At 42.6% G+C, this 19,354-nt stretch overlaps 1 protein-coding gene across 2 annotated transcripts; it reads right to left on the bottom strand.

Moving 5' to 3' along the window:
• Positions 1 to 467: 467 nt before the first annotated feature.
• Positions 468 to 17,904, bottom strand: LOC123997831 (hippocampus abundant transcript 1 protein-like). Of its 2 annotated transcripts, none has more exons than XM_046302431.1 (12): positions 17,811 to 17,904; positions 13,176 to 13,271; positions 12,433 to 12,495; positions 12,208 to 12,335; positions 11,840 to 11,954; positions 11,380 to 11,598; positions 7,757 to 7,870; positions 6,132 to 6,203; positions 4,277 to 4,389; positions 4,090 to 4,187; positions 3,420 to 3,586; positions 468 to 1,885 (listed from the first exon to the last, which is right to left on the bottom strand). In XM_046302431.1, exons 3-12 carry the CDS (start codon positions 12,457 to 12,459, stop codon positions 1,679 to 1,681), a joined length of 1,260 nt encoding a protein of 419 aa, XP_046158387.1. In that variant the 5' UTR covers positions 12,460 to 12,495; positions 13,176 to 13,271; positions 17,811 to 17,904; the 3' UTR covers positions 468 to 1,678. The 2 variants fall into 2 exon arrangements, with proteins under 2 accessions (XP_046158387.1, XP_046158379.1); XM_046302423.1 differs by lacking the exon at positions 17,811 to 17,904 and adding an exon at positions 16,023 to 16,289.
• Positions 17,905 to 19,354: the final 1,450 nt, after the last annotated feature.

Here is a 19,354-nt window from a genome sequence, read left to right on the forward strand (position 1 = left end):
AGTGCAGTCTCAGTGCTATGATGGTTTACAACCAGACTAAATTGCCTGATTTCCTTATAAATTGTAACACAGTAAAATCTTTTAAATTGTTGCGTTTATATTTTTGTTCAGTATCCATTAGCTGGTTTGTCATCTTCGAACTGAGAACTTGATATGCATCTTGTGGATTTCCTGAAATCGTTTTTCTTTTTATAGGTAAGATAAGAAACATAGCATGAGGTTAAATGTTTTCTTGGTAAAATAACTGCCTGCAATGTGTATTTGACAACAGGCGAGATGGAGTCTCCTTCCCAACACAGTAGAACATACAAATTAATTTATCTTATAGAGTGTACAATTAAAGAACATGGGTGGAACCATAAAATGCATTGACTACCAGATACAGTATAGACTTGTCACTGGTTTGGATTTGGCTCAATGATCTGTTCTACTAAAATAGCACAGGTTTCCCAGCCATAAATCCAACATACATCAAAATATTCCACTTTATTGAAATGCATGGTTCTATACTTAATGTATATTTACACGGTCAGTCAACAATTTAATGTTTAAAAGGTTGAAATAAGGCAGCAAAACAATATTACAATACATGGAAAAGAAAACAGCATACAGTATTAAGAAATTGCAATGTTTTACATAACACCAACTCATAAATAACTAGAGCACACAACTAATATTTCACAACTTTCATGATTCAATATGTACTTTCTTTTGGTATTTGGTCAATTAGCAAGTTAAAACAAGAGCGCATTGTACAAGTGAAATGGTTTATAGAAGGCCACTGGAGATGGATCTATGGATTCCGTAACTATGCAACGTGTTGGCTGACGAGATATTTCAAAAAGGCAAACCCTTCTTGTATGATCATTTCCTGTAACTGTACGATCCATACATGTTAGGGACTTGGCCGTGTACACGTACAAATGAGAATAAGACTAAAAATACCAAGCCAATGATTTCAGAGAGAGCGATCGGGGGGCGATTCAAGATCTCATTGTGGTCCCGTCAAAAAGTAACACACTCCCAAAGCCAAGGAAAGGCACCAGTCAGTCTGACGAAGTGGTTGTAGGAATTCATATAGGCAGCAGTTTGATATGAGGTTCAAAATAAAAGGTGCTTTAAAAATTCAGCTGTACCTTTCCAAGTCCATTGCGTTTTCACATTCCATGGTTATGTGGATTAAGGCTTTTTATGCTGAGATCTGGAGAAATGCCACCTGAATTTCCAACTCGGCCCCGCAGTGTCATTTTCTCACACCACGTTCCATAAAGCTGAAGGCCCAATTCTAGAGGACTAACCAGTCTTTGTGATGCATCTATCTTTCTAGGTTGCTTTTGTTGTACAGAGATGCCCTCTTCTGATTGTGGAACACTGTGTTCAGAAACAGCCCCGTCTTACCAGGTGTACGTCCCTGAGTGAGCTACGCCCCTGTTCAATATCATCAAAACAGTCCAGGGAATATTTTTGTTGTTGTAAAAGTTTAAGGAATAAACAAAAATCAATAAATATAAGCCATTGCAAATAGTGCCTTTGGATAGAACTTTCTCTCAAAAACATACTCCTATGTATACATATATAGTGGTAACTCTTAATATAGCTTTTAGATTGCTGTCTGTTATACCTATATAAAAGAGCTCTCTTTCTGAAGAGGGAGGGCATCTGGCCTAAGTAGCCAGTGTTACACGTTTGAGTCTTGCAGTAGGGGCTCTTTGGCCTCCCCTGGCGGCCGCAGGCTGTGAGGGTGTCCGTGGGGCGAGCTGTGCTTCTTCCAGCTGCCGGGCCGGAGGCCTAGGTGAGGTTGCTCTGGTATGAAGAGTGCCACCAGGAGCGCTAGTAGCACTGAGCATGCTCCGAAGAGGAAGGGCGGGCCAGGAATGATGGAACTCTGAGGAGAGGAGGAAATAAAAAAAGGTTCACATTTTCCATACCTGAAGTGATTAGGAACATTTAACAAATTATGGTTACACAAGTGTATTGATACTTGATAACTAGTTAACATTAAATAGTGCCCAAAACCCTCTAACTTTTAAGACAGGGATAGAACCTTGTTAAACTGTCTGGTCATTTTTGAGGAGGTATCCTGGATGTCAAAACAAACCTTCAAAGTGAAATGTATTATCTGACTGGTTCCGGTTGTGTATTGTGAGGACGAGTAGAGGTTTGATTGGGCCTGAAAATTCAAGCCCTGTCGGGTTCGGGCTAAAGATCTAAACAATAAGGCGGAGGCGCAGAGAATGTTGGGGATGTGGCGCTGGGGGCTAAGATGTGGGAGGAGCTGAAAAGGTTGGTGTTAGGGGTGTGGCACTGGGGGCTAACCTGTGGAAAGAGCTGAAAAGGTTGGTGTTACGGGTGTGACGCTGGGGGCTAAGATGTGGGAGGAGCTGAAAAGGTTGGTGTTAGGGGTGTGGGAGGAGCTGAAAAGGTTGGTGTTAGGGATGTGGCGCTGGGTGCTAAGATGTGGGAGGAGCTGAAAAGGTTGGTGCTAGGGGCTAAGATGTGGGAGGAGCTGAAAAGGTTGGTGTTAGGGATGTGGCGCTGGGGGCTAAGATGTTGAGAGGAGCTGAAAAGGTTGGTGTTAGGGATGTGGCGCTGGGTGCTAAGATGTGGGAGGAGCTGAAAAGGTTGGTGCTAGGGGCTAAGATGTGGGAGGAGCTGAAAAGGTTGGTGTTAGGGATGTGGCGCTGGGGGCTAAGATGTGAGAGGAGCTGAAAAGGTTGGTGTTAGGGGTGTGGCGCTGGGGGCTAAAATGTGGGAGGAGCTGAAAAGGTTGGTGTTAGGGATGTGGCGCTGGGGGCTAAGATGGTAGGAGGAGCTGAAAAGGTTGGTGTTAGGGGTGTGGCGCTGGGGGCTAAGATGTGGGAGGAGCTGAAAAGGTTGGTGTTAGGGGTGTGGCGCTGGGGACTAAGATGTGGGAGGAGCTGAAAAGGTTGGTGTTAGGGGTGTGGCGCTGGGGGCTAACCTGTGGAAAGAGCTGAAAATGTTGGAGCTGGGGGCTAACTTGTGAGAGAAGCAGAAAAGGTTGGGGAGCTGGGGGCTAACTTGTGAGAGAAGCAGAAAAGGTTGGGGAGCTGGGGCTAACTTGTGAGAGAAGCAGAAAAGGTTGGGGAGCTGGGGGCTAACTTGTGAGAGAAGCAGAAAAGGTTGGGGAGCTGGGGGCTAACTTGTGAGAGAAGCAGAAAAGGTTGGGGAGCTGGGGGCTAACTTGTGAGAGAAGCAGAAAAGGTTGGGGAGCTGGGGGCTAACTTGTGAGAGAAGCAGAAAAGGTTGGGGAGCTGGGGGCTAACTTGTGAGAGAAGCAGAAAAGGTTGGGGTTGGGAGGCTGGGGGCTAACTTGTGAGAGAAGCAGAAAAGGTTGGGGAGCTGGGGGCTAACTTGTGAGAGGAGCAGAAAAGGTTGGGGTTGGGGAGCTGGGGGCTAACCTGTGGGAGGAGCTGAAGGTGGGCTTGAGTATGGACCGGAGTGTCCCCGTTGCCATCTGGAGGCGCATCCAGCTCCACGTGGAAGATGTAGAAGATGAAGCCATAGAGCGCAGGGCCCAGGCCGTTACATAGCCCCCGGATCCCTGTCACCATCCCCTGGCCCACTCCTGTGAGATGACAGCCAACAATCATTTATCAATTGGATTGCATTCAACCTTTACTTCATCAGGCAAGTTAAAAGGATAGTTCATAATAATTATTTCCTTTCTTTGAAGGAAACAAAAATCTTAAATGTCATTTCGCTGAATCAACTGAGAACCATTTTTCATTTCCAATTACGACCAGGCCAATAGATGAATCAAAGAACATGCAAAATCAAATAAAAATGTATTTGTCACATGCGCCGAATACAATTTACCGTGAAATGCTTACGTATGAGCCTTTAACCAACAATGAAGAGTTAAAAAGTAAGAAACAATGTGCTAAATAAACTAAAGGAAAAATAGTAATAAAATAACTACAGTATAAAGAGGCTATATACAAAAGGGTACCGGAACAGAGTCACTGCAGCGGTATGGGTTAGTCAAGGTAATATGTTCATGTAGATAAGAGGGTAAAGTGACTATGCATAGATGCAAAATAAAACTATAACAAAGTACAAAGTACAAACCTTGTTGGTCTGGTTCAGCAGTGCGGGAAACCAAAGCACTGATTGCTGGGAAAGTGATGCTTGACATGGCTGCTAGTGCCCCTGCTGCCCACATCATCCTGTAGAGATGAGAGAAGACAGATTAAGTCACTTGAAAGAGTATCTCTTCATTGACCTGAATCAGATGAGTCACTTTAAAAAAGCTTACCATGGCTCGGAGCCAAACCCATACCAGGCGAGCTGTAGTATCTGGAACCCAAGGCCGAGCAAGATAGTATTCTTGTTCCCGATGGAACGCATGAGTAAACTTAATACTACTGTCTGACAAAAGAAAAATAATATAAATGGAAACCATTTATTTGAATGTTAATATTGCATGTAATGAAAGTTCTCATTAATGCCCAAACCAGGTTCACATAACATGGCAGAGATTGGGATTACAGCACCTTCAGACAGTATTCATACCCCTTATTCCACATGTTGTTGTGTTACAGCCGGAATTCAAAATGGATGAAATACCCCATAATGACTAAGTGGAAACTGCCCTGCGGCCCAGTCTCCGAAGTGAGGGGATCATGCTCTGCTTCAGTATGTCACAGTACATGTTGGCATTCATGGTTCCCTCAATGAACTGTAGCTCCCCAGTGCCGGCAGCACTCATGCAGCCCCAGATCATGACACTCCCACCACCATGCTTGACTGTACTCACCTGGTTGCCGCCACACACGCTTGACACCATCTGAACCAAATAAGTTTCTTGGTCTCATCAGACCACAGGACATGGTTCCAGTAATCCATGTCCTTAGTCTGCTTGTTTTCAGCAAACTGTTTGCAGGCTTTCTTGTGCATCATCTTTAGAAGAGGCTTCCTTCTGGGACGACAGCCATGCAGACCAATTTGATGCAGTGTATGGCATATGGTCTGAGCACTGGCAGGCTGACCCCCCCACCCCTTCAACCTCTGCAGCAATGCTGGCAGCACTCATATGTCTATTTCCCAAAGACAACCTCTGGATATGACGCTGAGCACGTGCACTGAACTTCTTTGGTCGACCATGGCGAGGCCTGTTCTGAGTGGAACCTGTCCAGTTAAACCGGTCTTGGCCACCATGCTGCAGCTCAGTTTCATGGTCTTGGCAATCTTCTTATAGCCCAGGCCATCTTTATGTAGAGCAACACATTTTTTTTTCAGATCCTCAGAGAGTTCTTTGCCATGAGGTGCCATGTTGAACTTCCAGTGACCAGTCAGTATGAGGAAGTGTGAGAGCGATGACACCAAATTTAACACACCTGATCCCCATTCACACCTGAGACCTTGTAACACTAACGAGTCACATGACACCGGGGAGGGAAAATGGCTAATTGGGACCAATTTGGACATTTTCACTTAGGGGTGTACTCACTTGTTGCCAGCGGTTTAGACATTAATGGCTGCGTGTAGAGTTATTTTGAGGGGACTGCAAATTTAAACTGTTACACAAGTTGTACACTCACTGCTTTATATTGTAGCAAAGTGTAATTTCTTCAGTGTTGTCACAGGAAAAGAAACTCATATGTACAAAAATGTGAGGGGTGTACTCACTTTTGTGATATACTGTATGTCTCATCACAATTCTATCTCGGAGATCTACAGACAGTTCCTTGGAGTTCATGGTATAGTTTCTGCTCTGACATGCACTGTCAACTGTGGGACCTTATATGGACAGTTGTGTTTATTTCTAAATCATGTTCAAACAATTGAATTGACAACACGTGGACTCCAATCAAGTTGTAGTGAAATCCCAAGGATGATCAAAGGAAATTGGATGCACCCAAGCTAAATTTGGAGTGTCATAGCAAAGGGGGTGGGAATACTTATAAAATAATATTTTATTTCATTTTCAATAAAATTGCAAAAACCCCATCACTAAACACATTTTCACTTTGTCGTTATGGGGCATTGTGTGTAGATGGGTGAGAAAATAATTCATTTAGAATTCAGGCTGTAACACAAAATGTAGAATAAGTCAAGGGGTATGTGTACTTTCTGAAGGCACTGTACATGTTAATTGAATGACAACTAACCTGTGCAACAATTGAAAGCAGTCCTAGAACAGCTATGAAAGCTGCAACACTTTCAGGTGAAAATCCCATAATCTGTAGAAAAAATAAATTAAAAACAAAATGCATATGATTGTATTGCCAGTGAGACCAAAGTAACTACACCCATCATCAAGCAAAGACAATGTTTTAGCTAAGTATACACTACATGTAGACACCCCTGAAATTAGTGGATTTGGCTATTTCAGCACACAGCCATTCAATCTCCATAGCCAAACATTGGCAGTAGAATGGCCCATACTAAAGAGCTCAGTGACTTTCAAAGTGGCACCGCCATAGGATGCAATCTCTCCAATAAGTCAGTTTGAAATTCCTGCCCTACTAGAGCTGCCCAGTCAATTGTAAGTGCTGTTATTGTCAAGTGGATACGTCTAAGAGCAACAACGGCACAGCCGCGAAGTGGTAGACCATACAAGCTCACAGGAGGGGACCGCCGAGTGCTGAAGCGCGTAAAAATAGTCAGCACAAAAACTATTAGTCGGAAGCTTCCAAGAAATGAGTTTCCATGGCCGAGCAGCCGCACACAAGCTTATAATCACCATGCGCAATACCAAGCTTCAGCTGGAGTGGTGTAAAGTTCGCCGCCATTGGACTCTGGAGCAGTGGAAACATTCTATGGAGTGATGAATCACGCTTTACCATCTGGCAGTCCGACAGAGAAATCTGTGTTTGGCAGATACCAGGAGAACGCTACCTGCCCCAATGCATAGTGCCAACTGAAAAAGTTTGTTGGAGGAGGAATAATGGTCTGGGGCTGTTTTTCATGGTTCGGGTTAGGCCCTGCAGTTCCAGTGAAATCTTAACGCTACAGCATACAATAGCATTCTAGACAATTCTGTGCATCCAACTTTGGGGAAGGCCCTTTCTTGTTTCAGCATGACAATGTCCCCATGCACAAAGAGAGTTCCATACAGAAATGTTTTGTTGAGATCAGTGTGAAAGAACTTGACTGGCCAAAGCCCTGACCTCAACCCCATCAAACCTAATTGTCCAACATCAGTGCCCAACCTCACTAATGCTTGTGGCTAAATGGAAGCAAGACCCTGCAGCAATGTTCCAACATCTAGTGGAAAGCCTTCCCAGAAGAGAGAGAGCGGAGGCTGTTAGCAAATGGGGGACCATCTCCATATTAATGCCCATGATTTTGGAATGAGATGTTTGACGAGCATGTAGTGTAGCTGCAAGCAGCAAAGAACAGAAATTAACGGTGTAACGGACCATTTGTGAAATCACTTTGCAATGTTCTTCAAATTAACTATAAAACCCCCTTGACAAGTCTGCCAAATATTTTGACTATGAAGGGGACTTGACCTCCGTGACCTCCATTATTGATCATGGCAATAACTCAAAAAGTTAAGTTTGTCTTATGTACAGGAGACACCGTCCAATGAAATTCTTACTTGCAGGTTCCTTCTCAACAATAAGAAATAATACAAGATAAGAATACGAACAAAGTAAATGGTAGTAGAATAGAATAAACATTTGAGAATAATTTTAATACAGGAAGGGGGTGGACACATCTGACATGCGTCACACACACACACTGTTTATTTGGGCCATACGTTTGACAGAATACATTGTAGACAGACCTGTCGTAAGTAGAGAAAGAAGCTGGAGTACTGGCCAGCCTCGGGGAGGTAGGACAGGAACACTGTTATACAGATGAGCAGCACAGTGGAATCCTGGCCCACTTTCCTTAGAGACTGGAGACAGAAAGCAAGGGGTTGGTGATAACAATATGATGTACAATGAACACCCATCCACTCCTTCACAAGTCTTATGGCAGAAAGGAGGCCTTCTATGAGAACTGGGTCACAACCAGAGAGCAAGTGAGAGGGAGAGATTTCGCTCAGACTAAAAAAAAAAAAATCCTTTAGCCTCATTGTTGTAGGTCAATCCAGGGCTCTAGACTAGCTTTTTCCACTAACCTTTGGTCGCACCAATTTTTAAATGACCTGACTAATAATGACTAGCCATCTTAGCATGCCCTTCTGTTCTTGCATTGATTTGGGTATATTTACTCAGGGTTCAATGTTCACTTTTTTTCCTCACTGGCAGTTAAATGCATTGGGGTGTGTGCTTTCTCTCTATATTCAGCTAGTAATAGGCTACATTTGGTTATTATTAATTATGTATTAAAAGCTGTATGATATAATTTTACAATGCAAGACATTACTCTATTTGATACAATTGCTTTAGATTAATTGCGTAAATGTTTGTTTCTAAAGCAGGTCTGTAATTATTTATTACATCTCAAAATAGGATGTTGCCCCTTTAAGACCGACTGCTTTTCAAAATAGATATTGATACTGTACGCCTACCGTGGGCTAGCCAAGGCCTACCGTGGGCTAGCCAAGGCCTACCGTGGGCTAGCCAAGGCCTACCGTGGGCTAGCCAAGGCCTACCGTGGGCTAGCCAAGGCCTACCGTGGGCTAGCCAAGGCCTACCGTGGGCTAGCCAAGGCCTACCGTGGGCTAGCCAAGGCCTACCGTGGGCTAGCCAAGGCCTACCGTGGGCTAGCCAAGACCAATGCTAGGTGTCTTTTTGTAGCTTTCTCTTTATAGACTATCAACAATAGCCAGTAGAATATAATTGTTTATCAGTGATAATTAAGACAACAGATGGTAGCCTATGATTTAAAAAGTAAGCCATTTCATCTACCATATCCAGAGAATTATGGGTGTAAGGGTAAATGTATTTATACGGAACATTAGGTGTGGGGAACTTGATTCGGTCCGCACGATAAACCCGAATAAAATACATTAGAATAATCAAACAACGCCTATAGGCTCTGCACGTTGTAATCAAAATTCGGGAAGTAGTTCTGTACGATTACGAGTGATGGGGTCGACAAATCAGGATTCTCCATCACCGTCTAAATCTCCAGTTTGAAAACATTTTGGCTTCACAGTAGATTACAATGGCGATGGACAGAGAGTTAACAATACTATGTAGCCACTGCTCAACCAGAATAGCCTATGCAGCTCCCAGCACCTCAAATATGTTGACACATTTACACCGACATGACCAAAGTATTCATACCACCGGGAGCAAGGTGGAAATGCAAAAAGTAAATCAAAATAAACTTAATCTCCCCTCTGCATTCAAGCAGCTCTTCGCAGCGGATTCTGACAAGGCCAAATAAATTACAATAGCGATAGGCATGTTTAGCTTATAGCCACTGATATGCTCCCCTTCTCTGTGGTTTAGAATAAGGGATTTCAGCACCTTGTTTACATCCTAAGTACTAAATCCTATTTATTTGCATATCTGATTTCAAATTGGTTATTTTTCCTGCAATTGGAACAGACTGGAATCTTATATTTCAAGCCACCTTCATAGGTTTGAATTCAGAAAAAAAATGGATTCCTGGCCATGTGACTTGTGTCTGAACGGTAAAATCTGATTCATTTGGCCTCAAGTAGTTAAGACTTAAACATATCTTGTTGCTTGGTAGCTACACTGTTGACAGTTTGACAAGAACATGTAGTAGCTAACTACCTTGTAAAATGTTTACAAACAAATGTGTGAATGTGCTACAATGCTAAACAGCTACCTAGTTGACTGCTGTGGCTAGCCAAAAAGGACTCGTTTTAAGTGTTTTTACACTATGATTTTGAACATTCAAAGCAACTGAGAAACGTCCATGATAGGAAGGGTTGTCACCTTAGTTTGAAACATAACTTCTGAGTGATAGGAAGCACAATCAGCCAACACCACTGCACACACAGACCTGTCATTACTATGACAACTAGCATAGCCGTGTCAGTAAATGACTGCTGTCTGAACACACACAAATCTGATTTGGTCACTTGTAACTTGCTGTTTTGACCATCAGTAGTCCAAAACAGATTTGAGCATTAAGGCTTGCAGTGTGAACAAGGCTTTAGTGACAGCCCATCTCATTGCCCCAGAGTGGGGGAAGTACTGTGCTACAGACAAGCCCCCTTTATTATGAGTCTCAAGTGTGCATATTTTTCTCTTTGTAAGAAAACCTTATAGCATATAGCAAGCTTATACAATGTCCGAGCAATGTTAACATATTGATTTCACACACATATTGCACTTTATTTTAGTGTTGCTGATTAATCATGTTTTCATTTAAGATAAGTTGTTAATCCTGATTGTGCTCTCATCAGGCATTACATGATACATGATCATTATTGGAATCAGGAATATCAGCACTTTGTATTTTTTATTTAACCGACTTGCCTAGTTAAATAAAGGTAAAAACAACCCATTTTAGGAGAGTTCAGGTTTGCATGATGTAGAACACACCTTGGTCTAAACGCTTGTTCCTTATGCCAGGTAAATCCCATTGTGTTTTTCAAAAATGATGTTTGTGTGCCATTTCAGCACGGTTAACCGGTTTTGGGCAATGTTGGTTTCTATGCCCAATTAGAAAGACATTGTTCGTAACTAAAAGCGGAGGTACACCAACATGGCCTGTACCAAACAATTCAGTCCAAACACATGAACAAGACCAACTGAGGTGTTGTATGCATTTGTGAAGAGAAACTGACCAATTGTAATGTGGTTAAGTTGCAAGAGGTTACACCCTTACAATTAACCACATTACAATTGGTCAGTTTCTCTTCCAAAATGCATACAACATCTCAGTTGGTCTTGTTCTTTTATGAAATCTAATGAAAACATTAAGTGATTGAGTTATGGCCGTCAGTCAAGAGGACAAGGTCTTGCAGCACAGCCATTCTCACCACATTCTATTGCTGAGCCCTCTTTTTTTACCAAGAACAATACCTGCCTCCACCACCAATTCCATTGATACCATTGTCTCCCCCCCACACGTTATTTTTGAATTCTAGACTTTCCCCAGCATCAGGACTGTGACGCGGTAGAAAGGAAATGTCCATGTTCCTCCTCGGTCTCAGAGACCCACCAAAGCCTAATACAAATGCTAGCTACTACCACTGATCAGTGCCAAAGTGAAGCACACATCTTCACAGGTTTGAGAATGTTTCCCAAACAAGCCAATATATTTGTACATTGGTAGGACTGGGCTAACCCTTTACTTCTTGAATCCTCATGTAATTTTCCATAAATATAGATGTCAAGAGAAGGCATCTCATCTGGCCAATCCAAATCATGTTGAACTCTAAAAGCACACTAAGGGGGTACATAAACATAACAGTTGGATAATTCATGGGGTAGAGAAACTGACAGAACCTTTAGAAGTGGACAATGTACTCACAGCAAAGGGGTCGGCCTGTTCCCAGGAGATGGGAGCCCCCCAGGATGCTGGCCGCATCTTCTCAGGCAGAGACTCGGGCACGGCCACCAGGATGAAGCAGATGTCCAGCATAGCGATTGCTGAGGCCAGCACCACCACCAGGCCGTCACCATACACACGGCCCAGGTAGGCTCCGATGGCCGGGCTCGTCACCAGGCTAGCAGCAAAGGTGGCCGACACCTAACGAACAAGAGTAGAGGTGGTTTACTGACTAACTCTTTAAATAAAATTGGAGTTTCACTTTCTTGAGTTTGTGCAAAATGTCTACTTCGTTAAGTGGGACCAAATTGAAAATAGGTTCTAAAGGATATAACTATTTTAGCCACAAATGGACCACAGATCACTGAATCAAAAAAGGTGAGGTGGCAAACATGAAAGTTGAAGATTAGAATAAATTGTGTAGGTAATGTCTGATACACACCAGTCCATAGGCCATGCTGCGTTCATGCTCCTGCGTTATGTCAGCCACATAGGCAAAGACCACGGAGAAGGTTACAGCAAACACACCGGACACAGAGATAACTGCAAAATACCACCTGAAACAGAGGCAGGATATGGCACTCAGTTATTATTACACTTGACTCTCAGTTCCATCTCAACACATCACATTATATTAGCTAATGCATCTTGCAGAAAATATGGAATAGTGCAAAGTAGAACAGTGTGAAATTCAGCACGAAGTTCAGATCGTCCCAATTGGTTTAACCACAATAGATTCCATAGAACTATGATTCATTTGAATGGTGATCTCAGTAACTATGGACTCTCTCTGGTTGCGTGCCATCGTACCAGGGGCTTATCTTCATCAGTGGAATGGGAGCGCAGGTGAAGAAAACAGTAAGCAGGAGAAAAGACTTCCGACCCCACACATCAGACAGGGCACCAATCAGCGGAGCACTCAGGAAAGACAGCAGGCCCTGAAACACAATAAGAAGACACCCAATGAATGGAAATAGAATTGAAGTGCAATTAGATGTGCTGTTCAAAATAATAACACCTGTTCAAACACCATACCTTTACCCCTTGGATCAAGCCATTCATTAGAAACGTATGCTTCGGGAATGTCTCATGTAGGACCTGGATAACAAGGGGATAAGAACACATAGTAGAGACTTAATTTTGATTATAAACTGGGTGGTTCGAGCACTGAATGCCGATTGACTGACAGCCAGCAATAAGGCCAAAGGGGGTGTGGTATATGGCCAACATATGGTATATGGCCAACATACCACAGCTAAGGGCTGTTCTTAAGCACAACGCAACATGGAGTGTCTGGATACAGCCCTTACCCGTGGTATATTGGCCATATAACACAAACCCCTGAGGTGCCATACTGCTATTATAAACTGGTTAAAATGTAATTAGAAGAGTAAGAATAAATCTTTTGTCATACTCGTGGTTTACGGTCTCATATACCACCGCTTTCAGCCAACCAGCATTCAGGGCTCGAACCACCCAGTTTATAACAGACCGTATACCACGGGTATGACAAAACATGTATTTTTACTGCTCTAATTACATTGGTAACCAGTTTATAATAGCAATAAGGCACCTCAGGGTTTGTGATATATGGCCAATATACTACAGCTAAAGGCTGTGTCAAGGCACTGCGTTGCATCGAGCATTAAAAAACAGCCCTTAGCCGTTGTAAATCGGCCATATACCAATCCCCCAGGGGCCTTATTGTTTCAATAATTTCATCAGCAGCCAACAAATCACACTGTATGAAATACTAGGTAATAAAGACGACAACCTACCACCAAAGTGGGTGCTGTAAGAAGGCCCCAGGCAAAAAATTCCAAAAAGATGACAATTACAGCATGGTAGACGCTGGGAGCTCCGAAACCTTGTGCCTGGTGAACAGAGTGGAACCGTTATGCAAGTATGTCAACAAGCAATACTCAATGATCTTACTTTCAAATAAGATATATTTAAAAGGTCAACTCAGCAATAGGACATCATTATACACAGTGTGGCAACTTCCTGCTTACAGTCATCAACAACATAATTCATATCTGCCACTATTGACTCTTCTAAAGTTACATTTCCCACATTGGAAGAGCCAGTAGTGGCATTCTTGACAAATCTGACTTTTGTTAGCAGGAATATGATCACCTGTGTATGATTATACACTATGGCCAAAAGTATGTGGACAACTAGTGGATTCAGCCGTTTCATCCACACCTCGTTGTCAGGTGTATAAAATTGAGCACATGGCCATGCAATCTCCAAAGAGAAACACTGGCAGTAGAACGGACCGTACTTAAGAGCTCAGTGACTTTCGACGTGGCAGTCTAGGGCTGGGCGGTGTACCGTATTTTAGGATATACCGGTATTGATGCATGGGCTGGTTTGGGTTTTTACTTTACCTTCTATAATGGCATTTGAATGTTTGATTTGTTAAATGTGATACGCCGTGTTTAATGTACATTTTTATAAGTTTATTTCGCTACTTGAGTCATCTCTCTCTGCTCTCTCCATGCAGCTTTCCACACAGACCTAGCCCCGCCCTGCCACTCAAGGAGCGCATTTGTTGTTCCTCGACCACAAGACACTTGCGTTCAGTCTGCATGATCAATGCAGCACATGCAACAATGTTTATGACAACAAAGCTGTTTTCAATTTGCTTCTTCATATAAATCCAGTAGCGTTCTATAAATTACACTATTAGTTTGTTTTGTTCACATCTGCAAGCAGCTAGTTTGTATTTTCTTAGCAAGTTGGGCCTAAATCTTGTTAGCCGCTAATCGCTAGGTAGCTTGCTAATAAATGTACAGAGTCAGAGTAGACATGCCTGATAATACCAGTGATGGTGTAGTTCTAAATCAGCATGTTGTTTGTGCAACTGTACCTTCTAAATCAAAGAGGAATACAAGAAGCATCAATATGTTAGCTACATGAAGTAGCTAAGAGAAAACAGTCAATGTAGCCAAAGATTATAGGGTCCCATAGGAAACAATTATCAACACTTTGGTTCCTACCCCATCACAATAACTCCTCCCCGGCATTTTCCTTCGTTTTCATGTCAAACAACATTGTTTGCCCATATAGTGCAGCCCTACATGGCAGTGTGGAAATGATCTCAAATGAGTGCAGTAAATGCAGAAATGTATGAAAATGCGAAAAAATATTTTGGGTTGAATTAATCAGTATAAAACTAATCAAAATGGAGAAATACACATTTAAATCACTTAGAATGTATGGGTTGCCACCGAGGTCATGCACTACTTATAAAGCAAATAAAATAAAAACATAAAATAGTGTCAACATTTGTTTATATACCGTGATATGGTATCTTGGCCATATCGCCAAGCACTACGTGGCACCGTCATAAGCTGCCACCTTTACAACAAGTTAGCTCATCAAATTTCTGCCCTGGTCAACTGTAAGTGCTGTTATTGTGAAGTGGAAACGTCTAGGAGCAACAACAGCTCAGCCCCGAAGTGGTAGGCCACACAAGCTCACAGAACCGTACCGCTGAGTGCAGAGGCGCGTGTTTAAAAAAATAAAATAAAACATCAGCACAAGAACTGTTCGTCTGGAACATCATGAAATGGGTTTACATGGCTGAGCAGCTGCACTCAAGCCTAAGGTCACCATGTGCAATGCCAAGTGTTGGCTGGAGTGGTGTAAAGCTCACCGCCATTGGACTCTGGAGCAGTGGAAACCCGTTCTCTGGAGTGATGAATCATGCTTCACCATCTGGCAGTTTGAAAGAAGAATCTGGATTTGGCGGATGCCAGGAGAATGCGACCTGCCAGAATGCATAGTGCCTACTGTAAGGTTTGGTGGAGTAGGAATAATAATAGGGCTGTTTTTCATGGTTCTGGCTAGGCCCCGTCGTTCCAGTGAAGGGAAATCAACAGTACAGCATACAATTACATTCTAGACGATTCTGTACTTCCAACTTTGTGGCAACAGTCTGAGGAAGGCCCTTTCCTGTTTCAGCACGACAATGCCCCTGTGCACAAAGCGAGGTCCATACAGAAATGGGTTCTCGAGATCAGTGTGGAAGAACCTTACTGGCCTACACAGAGCCCTGACCTCAACCCCATCGAACACCTTTGGAATGCCAACTGTGAGCCTGGCCTAATTGCCCAACATCACTACCCGACTGCACTAATGCTCGTGGCTGAATGGAAGCAAGTCCCCGCAGAAAGTTCCAACATCTAGAGGGAAGCCTTCTCAGAAAAGTAGAGGCTGTTTTTGCAGTAAAGGTGAGACCAACTCCATATTAATACCCATGATTTTGGAATCAGATGTTCGACGAGCAGGTGTCCACATACTTTTGGTCATGTAGTGTTCGCTACCATACTGCTGAGTGAGAAGCTATACTTTTACTAGAGGATAGCTAGCTAACGTTACACGGAAGTAAACAAACAGACAACGTTAGTTAGCACCAGCAGATACGTTAGCTAGCTGACGTATCTAGCACTGATGTTTTTGATAGGACTAGGAAGAGGCATCCGAACTTCCCCTAGGGCGCTGGCAAGCAGAACGAGCTAGCGCGTTACATTTCACATATTGTAGACAGACATACCACATGCGGCAAACTAATCTCAAGAAATACGATGCCAAATAGTGCGATTTTGGTGTAAACTTACCGTTCCTCCATCCTTGATAATAATTTTTTTCGCCAGCAGGAGACTGCGATTCGCCCGTTTCTTCTTTTTGCTCTGTGTCATATTACCATTCTAGTTATTTGTTTAATAAGAATATATTTGTAAAGACATTTTAGATAAACTATTTAAATCAGATTATGTTTGATAAGAAACGGAATAAATCAAATGTTCGAACTAAAAGGGCTGTTTCGTCCATTCACTCAGCCACCGCCATCTTTGCAAAAACATTGTTAAAACGTAATGACGTGTCATCACACGATGTTCTGACGTGCATTTTACCCGCAATCAAAGATTATACCGCCTTCAAAACAACTGTGACCTGGGAATTTGAAATTCTCCGATTTGTGCGTTCAAAACAACTTGGGAAAAAACGAGCTCCGACTGGGAAAAGTACGTTTGAACGGTTATCCAACTCGGAATTTCATCTCCTGAACTCGGGCCTCTTTCTTGAGCTCAGACCTGAATATCACTAACGTCATGAATTGACCTCGTATTGCCGCGTTCAAAACTACTGGAATCTCGGAAAAATATAAGGTCAAATCATGACAAACATTTTCAGTTCATATACATATTATTCATATTTAATTCAGTGGTCGAAATTATGACACCATCCTCAGTAGCCTATTCCAGCAGGCTATTGGGAAAGAAGTACTTCTTACCTTGAAATTAATCTTAAACAAGCTGCTTAAATCAAGGGCTATAGGCTTCCTGCCTTTATCTAAGGAAACCATGGCAAAGTCAAATTACAATCATAAACCCAGATTTTAATATGCAGCCTATGCCTATTAAAATGTAAATCTTGCAAATGGGCCATTTATAACGGTTTGAAGTCTTAGACAGCGGTCTAAGGCACTACATCACAACAGCCCGGTTCGAACCCGGGCTGTATCACAGAGGCCGTTATCTGCAGTCCCACTTGTTTGCCTAGTTAAAGGTTAAAGGCACACAATGACAGCACAATTGCCAGAAAATAGCCTAGCATCCATTTTTTTAATGTTCTTCCAAATGGTTCTTGCTCAGAGATTGAGATTCTGTCCAACTGTCATCCCTCAAACTTTCCTGTTGGATGTATCAATGGTAATGCACATGGACAAATGGGATTTATTTACAATTATAAACTGGGTAGTTCGAGCCCTGAATGCTGATTGGCTGAAAGTCGTGGTGTATGAGACAGTATACCACGGGTTTGACAAAACAATTATTTTTACTGCTCTGATTATGTTGGTAACCAGTTTATAATAGCAATAAGGCCCCTCGGGGGTTTGTGATATATGGCCAGTATACCACGGTTTAGGGCTGTATCCAGGCACTCCGCGTTGCGGCATGCGTAAGAACAGCCCTTAGCCATGGTATATTGGCCATATACCATTTCCCCTTGTGCAAATGATCTGGCGAGCTAAATGAGGGCAAATTACATTTTCTCTTGCAACATTATTCAATTTTATTTTATTAAGTCATGTCATAGCTTGCAATAATTATTATTTTGAGGAAAACTGAACTTTGCTTCTTTACGAACCCAAACCGGCTGCGCGCGTGTGCTATCGTGCATAAATGTATTTTGTCCCCCTACACCAAACGCGATCATGACACGCAGGTTAAAATATCAAAACAAACTCTGAACCAATGACATTAATTTTGGGACAGGTCGAAAAGCAATAAACATGTATGGCTATTTTGCTATTTAGCTTGCTAGGTAATTTGTCCTATTTTGCTAGCTTGCTGTTGCAAGCTAATTTGTCCTGGGATATAAACATTGAGTTGTTATTTTACCTGAAATGCACAAGCTCTTCTACTCCACCAATTAATCCACACGTGAAACGGCCAACCCAATCGTTTCTAGTCATCCCTCCTCCTTCCATGCTTTTTCATCTTTGACTTTACAGTGGGGAGAATAAGTATTTGATACACTGCTGATTTTGCAGGTTTTCCTACTTACAAAGCATGTAGAGCTCTGTAATTTTTATCATCAAAAATCCAATTGTATGATTTTTAAGTAATTTATTTGCATTTTATTGCATGACATAAGTATTTGATCACCTACCAACCAGTGAGAATTCCGGCTCTCACAGACCTGTTAGTTTTTCTTTAAGAATCCCTCCTGTTCTCCACTCATTACCTGTATTAACTGCACCTGTTTGAACTCGTTACCTGTATAAAAGACACCTGTCCACACACTCCGTCAAACAGACTCAAACCTTTCCACAATGGCCAAGACTAGACAGCAGTGTAAGGACATCAGGGATAAAATTGTAGAAATGCACAAGGCTGGGATGGGCTACAGGACAATAGGCAAGCAGCTTGGTGAGAAGGCAACAACTGTTGGCGCATTTATTAGAAAATGGAAGAAGTTCAAGATGCCGGTCAATCACCCTCGGTCTGGGGCTCCATGCAAGATCTCACCTCGTGGGGCATCAATGATCATGAGGAAGGTGAGGGATCAGCCCAGAACTACACGGCAGGACCTGGTCAATGACCTGAAGAGAGCTGGGACCACAGTCTCAAAGAAAACCATTAGTAACACACTACGCCGTCATGGATTAAAATCCTGCAATGCCATGTATTGCAAGATCTTGGCCAACAACCTCCTTCCCTCAGTAAGAGTATTAAAGATGGGTCGTGACTGGGTCTTCCAGCATGACAACGACCCGAAACACACAGCCAGGGCAACTAAGGAGTGGCTCTGTAAGAAGCATCTCAAGGTCCTGGAGTGGCCTAGCCAGTCTCCAGACCTGAACCCAATAGAAAATCTTTGGAGGGAGCTGAAAGTCCGTATTGCCCAGCGACAGCCCCGAAACCTGAAGGATCTTTAGAAGGTCTGTATGGAGGAGTGGGCCAAAATCCCTGCTGCAGTGTGTGCAAACCTGGTCAAGAACTACAGAAAACGTATGATCTCTAATTGCAAGCAAAGGTTTCTGTACCAAATATTAAGTTCTGCTTTTCTGATGTATCAAATACTTATGTCATGTAATAAAATACAAATTAATTGCTTAAAAATCATACAATGTGATTTTCTGGATTTTTGTTTTAGATTCCGACTCGCACAGTTGATGTGTACACATGATAAAAATTACAGACCTCTACACGCTTTAAGTAGGAAACACTGCCAATTTTGCAGGTTATCAAATACTTGTTCTCCCCACTGTATATGGTGATTGGCATCTAAACTTTCATAATATTACCACGACTACCGGCAAAACAGTTTCTCTTTCAATCACCCACGTGGGTATAACCAATGAGGAGATGGCATGGAGATGGCATGTGGGTATCTGTTTCTATAAACCAATGAGATGGGAGAAGCAGGACTTTCAGCGTGA

The sequence above is a fragment of the Oncorhynchus gorbuscha genome, linkage group LG02, assembly GCF_021184085.1.
Source record: "Oncorhynchus gorbuscha isolate QuinsamMale2020 ecotype Even-year linkage group LG02, OgorEven_v1.0, whole genome shotgun sequence".
NCBI classification, from domain to species: Eukaryota; Metazoa; Chordata; class Actinopteri; order Salmoniformes; family Salmonidae; genus Oncorhynchus; species Oncorhynchus gorbuscha.

Excerpts from the sequence above, each read along its gene's own strand:
- LOC123997831 (XM_046302423.1), bottom strand. The coding sequence starts at position 16,103 with ATGACACAGAGCAAAAAGAAGAAACGGGCGAATCGCAGTCTCCTGCTG. Across the intron at positions 13,272-16,022 it reads TTATCAAGGATGGAGGAACG|GCACAAGGTTTCGGAGCTCC; the intron begins GTAAGTTTACAC and ends TCTGTTCACCAG. Across the intron at positions 3,587-4,089 it reads TGCTGAACCAGACCAACAAG|GAGTGGGCCAGGGGATGGTG; the intron begins GTTTGTACTTTG and ends GTCATCTCACAG.